Source organism: Corylus avellana, chromosome ca8 (assembly GCF_901000735.1).
Source record: "Corylus avellana chromosome ca8, CavTom2PMs-1.0".
Classification (NCBI taxonomy): Eukaryota; Viridiplantae; Streptophyta; class Magnoliopsida; order Fagales; family Betulaceae; genus Corylus; species Corylus avellana.
The window spans coordinates 24617170-24622231 of NC_081548.1; the positions used below are offsets into that span (position 1 = coordinate 24617170).

Consider the following 5062-nt stretch of genomic DNA (forward strand, 5'->3'; position numbering starts at 1 on the left):
TTAAGTACATCAACCTCATTTCTTCATATTAAGTTATTAACAAACAACTTTCATCGCTTTTATCTTAAAAATATTTAAATCTCATTTATACTTTATATCACATTAATCACTTTTAAAAAGATAGTAAATTTTAAAATAATGTGAAATCATGTATTTTTTTTGCATATATGGAATTGCTTGAAAAATAATACATATTAAAAATGTGATATGTTATATATCGAGTCAAAAAGAATTTTTCTTCTAAAAAAACTTTTTCTCAATTTTTAAAGATAGAGGAGATGCTTCTTCTTTTTCTCAAAACTTTTTTACAACATTATAAAGCACAAGAACCTAATAAAAATATATTAACAAAATATATTAACATGTCATATTTTTAATATGTATTATTTTTCAATAAAAAAAAAAAATCTAAATTCATAATATGTGGGCGTCCTTATCCTTTCCTTCCTAGTAAAAAATTGAAATTGTATTTGCTACTTGCGCGTTTAGACGTGTTTGACTATTAATCACACCATCGCTGACTTTGACAATTAGCGGTGCACATGAATAACAGAATAATGGGACTTAATTAATTAGTATTTCCATGCATACGTTGCGTAACGACAAATTAGATTATGAATTTTCTACTCTCATCTGTGGACCTCGAGGCTGTATATATATTACACATACGCGATTATTGTTCAGCACAACTCCAATCACCACCTATTTTCAAGTGACTTGCGCTACTTGCTTGTGAAAATCATCCTTTTGTTAGCTTTCCATATCTGCTCGAAGGAAAGATGAAAATGGAGGTGGAAATTATTTCCAAAGAGTGCATCAAGCCCTCTTCTCCAACACCCCCGAACCTGAAAACCTACAAGCTCTCCCTCTTGGACCAGGTCCATTCATCCATCTATATTCCTGTGATCCTCTTTTATCCCATGAACGAAAGCACAAGCCATTCTGTTAACGTTACTGATATTATCTCTCAAAGATCCCAGCTGCTCAAGCAATCCCTATCTGAAAACCTAACTCGCTTTTACCCTTTAGCTGGCAAAGTCAAAGATGAACTCACCATTGATTGTAATGATGAGGGGGTTTTTTATTTAGAAGGTTACTCAAACTGTCATCTTGTTGATTGCATCAGAGAGCCTGATGTTGTATCATTGCAACAACTTTTTCCGCAAGAGATGACTTTTCAAGATCCAGTTGAGGGAGATTATGTTGCTTTGATAAAAGTGACCAGCTTTGCATGCGGTGGTTTTGCCATTGGTGTCCTTGTTTGCCACATGGTCGCTGATGGAACTGCCTTCAGTGCATTTCTCAATGGTTGGGCAGCCATTGCTCGTAAGGCCTCTGAGCTTGTATATCCTAATTTTGATGCCCCATCAATTTTCCCACAAAACGATGCGTTCTCTAAAGAAGCAGCCATGACGACTTTTGCCAAGGCCTACAAAGCAGGTAGGTGTGTTGTAAGGAGAGTTGTGTTTGATGGCTCCGCCGTTGCATCACTAAAAGCCAAAGCGACCAGCTCAAGCGTGCCGAACCCAACAAGAGTTGAAGTTGTTTCAGCGCTCCTATGGAAATCCATCATGACCGCTTTAAAGGTCACTTCCGGCGTTCAAAAGCCAAACTATCTTACCCACTCGGTGAATTTTCGCCGAAGAGCAGATCCACAATTCCCAGACTCTTCCATGGGGAATTTATTTTGGGGAGCAGGCGCATTATGTACGGCTGAGAAGACAGATTTAGCTTACATGGTGAGCAAGCTTAGAGAAGCCATAGTGAAAGTCAACGCTAATTTTGTAAAAAGCCTACAAGGTGAGGGAGGGTTTTCCAATCTTTGTGAAGTTATGAAAGCAACGACAGAAGAACTCTCAAGTATCGAAAGTTCTTTTGGAATGAACTTCATTGCGGTTACCAGTTGGTGTAACTTTGGTATCTATGACATCGATTTCGGGTGGGGAAAGCCGATGTGGATAAGCAGTGTTGGTTCAAATGGCGATACGGAGAGCGTGTTCCCAACATCGTTAATTCTAATGGACACAAGATCCGGCGATGGAGTAGAAGCATGGGTTACATTAAATAAAGAAGAGATGAACATGTTAGCACAAGACAAGGAACTTCTTGCTTTCGCTTCTTTGGATCCTAGTCCCTTAAAATAGAAAAGGGTACTTACCATGCATCTATATATGAAGATCATCATTTCATTCTCTTGTTATGTAAACTTGATCATGGCTCCTACTGTTTTTTTTTTTTTTTGGTTTTTGTTTTTGTATTTCTTTTCTGGCTTGATCATGGTTATCAACAAATAAATGCAATATTTTGTTCAATCAATGGAACATATCATTCATACCATTCTCCTTGTTAAAGCATGGTAGTAACAAAAATAAATGCAGTTCAGTTTCACTTCATCAAGGGCTTGTAAGAGCAATTAAGTATATGTGTCGCATCAGGGGCTTGCATGTGGTAGTGAAAACTACAGCATGCCTTTTCCACTAAACAGTACCGTTTTCCACTTTAAAAAACTATGTTTAAAATACAAATAATATAAAATTCATTAAAATTTAAAAATGATAAAACAATAATAATTAAAAAAACTAAAAAATATTAATAAACTAAAAAAAAAATAATGAAGGGAGAACCAGAAACAGATTTCAGGGAGAGAGGAGGCGGAGAGAGAGAGTGAACCGAGAGGCAGAGAGAGAGGAAGAGGTGGTGCCGTGGGCAATGAAGGCGTGCTCCAGTGAACCATTGCCAAAGACTGGAGGCCTCTAAACTCAAAGCTCAAAATTATGAGTCCTATTTCATATGGGTATTGAATTTGAGGGTTTCTTTTCTATTGATTTTCTGGATTTAGCTGGAGTTTGTGAATATTCTGTTTGGTTGCTGAGAAAATGTTGGTGAATGGAAAGAAAATGTCGGTTTTGAAAAGATTGTGAGTTTTATTAGGTCCTACTCTTGTTTGATTTCTGGGTAATTAGCCTAGGGTAGTTTTATATGCTTTTGTATCAGAGCAAAAAACTTTCCCTAAAGCTTCGTATCAGAGTAAAAAACTTCTCCATCTTCACCTCCTCTTCTTCTTCTTCATCTCCCCCAACTCTCACACTTTTTCCTTTTAAGGATTTTTTTTAAAAAAAAAATGGTCCATCCATGGCTGTTTTATATAAAAATGAATTTTATATGCTTTTATCATTTTCCATGGATGAAGCATGGAAAGTTATGCTTGCCCTAAAAAAAGGGTCAATGGTAGAAAAAAAAAAAAAAACGCTCTGCAAGCTGGGGGGGATGAAGAAGAAGAAGAAAAGAAGAAAAGAAATGAACGAGCTGGAGAAGAAAGAAGAGCAACAAGAAGATGAAGACGACGTCCAGTGGAGTTTTTTAGTTTTTTAATATTTTTATTTTTTAAATTATTGATTTTTTTAATCTTAAATTAATTTTATATTATTTCTTTTAAAAGTTTATTTTTTTATTGCCTTAAACGACCCCAAACTGGGTCATTTTAGGCTGGATCATCTCAAAATGCAATTGACTGCATGTCCTAGGATAAAATAATCATTAATATTCTACTATTTTAAATTTCCTTGCTGTCAATTAATTCAGACGGCGGCCTGCGATTCTTTAGACTGCAATCTCAATGGTATTCTACCACTTGTAATGTTGACGTTGCCCCGGCCCCAGTCATATATATTGCCACAAATTAGCTGACGCTCACGACCAAGAAATTGAATAGTTTCTCTATGGAAAATGTCAATATATGTATTTTATTATATTTTCATTTTGAGAAATGAGAACTATATAATAAAATATATATAGTTCTCATCTGCCACATGGCTATAACCCCTTTCTTCTATATTATGCCATGCCATCCATGAGAGCTTTTGAGTCGAATTCAACTATAATTGAACTGACCACCTCCAAAACAATTGGGAGTGGCCGGCCATTCTCTCTTATCAATTATGGGGTGGCCAAACACCCCATACATGCCGCTTAAATTCTAAATATAAAATTTCAAAGTCTCCCGTTGATAGATTCCAAGTTTAGAATTTTTTTTAATAAAAATTAAAATATTGTGAAAAAGGTTTTTTAAATCACAATAATTGTATGAAAGCGACGGATGAGGTTGACTATGATATTTTGCTTAATTGGTTTAAGGTGGGAGATACCAATAATATTTTTTATTTTGTCAAAGGAGATACCAATAATTAACCAAGAGAAATGGCGTTTGTGTTTAATACTTTTAAGGAGATATGCATGTATATACAATCTGTACACTGTACCACATGGAGATCATGGCGTGCGCAACATTATGAATTCCAAAACCATTGACTTCCATGATCGGAAAAATGGCTCATATTCACATACGACTTTTTCTAGGCAAAATGTGAGGGGATGCTAGTTACCGAATTCTAGTGAACCTTGAGGATTTACTGGCTATATATTTATTTATTTATTATTATTTGTTATATTATTCAACTCAACTCGTCAACAGTGAACTCTGCAGCTGCATACTTGTGAAAAACTGCTCTTTTCGACGAACATGAGCTTCTCATTCAAGCAAAGACTGAGGGAGGGGGAGACCAGGGTAGGCATAGTCCCTCCAAAATAAGGAAAAAAAAATTATAAGAAAAGAAAAAAAAAAAGAAAAAAGTAAAGTTTTAAGTTTATTTCGGCACTCTCAAGAAAAAATTTAGTCATATTTTTAGATTTTTTTGGCTATATCTATATCTAATAAAAACTTTTGGCCATATTTTTAATTTTTTTGGGCCATATCTATTAAGTTTTTTATTTTATTTTTGGTCCTTACTTTCAAATGTCCATTTTTTGGCCATTACTTTTAAATGCTCACTTTTTTTTGCCCTTACGATAGTCCTTATTTCATAAAAAAAACCAGAATATATATTTTTTTTAATAAAACAATTTTAAAGAACCGAATTTTTTTTTTTAGCTAGCCTCATCGCATAAAATTTTTTTGGCTCCGTCCCTGCATTCAAGGAAATTAAAGCTGAAAAAAAGAAAAAAGAGAGAAGAAGAGTATCTAAGGTAGGTTGAAGCTGAATAAAAAATAAAAAAATAAAAAAAA

General features: G+C 34.6%; 1 protein-coding gene across 1 annotated transcript; it reads left to right on the top strand.

The window, feature by feature from the left end:
• Nucleotides 1-703: 703 nt before the first annotated feature.
• On the top strand, nucleotides 704-2337 carry LOC132190523 (stemmadenine O-acetyltransferase-like). Its single transcript, XM_059605538.1, has one exon. It carries the CDS (start codon nucleotides 780-782, stop codon nucleotides 2142-2144), a length of 1365 nt encoding a protein of 454 aa, XP_059461521.1. The 5' UTR covers nucleotides 704-779; the 3' UTR covers nucleotides 2145-2337.
• The last annotated feature ends 2725 nt before the right edge of the window (nucleotides 2338-5062 follow it).

Coding starts and splice junctions, on each gene's coding strand:
- LOC132190523 (XM_059605538.1), top strand. CDS start 780: ATGAAAATGGAGGTGGAAATTATTTCCAAAGAGTGCATCAAGCCCTCT.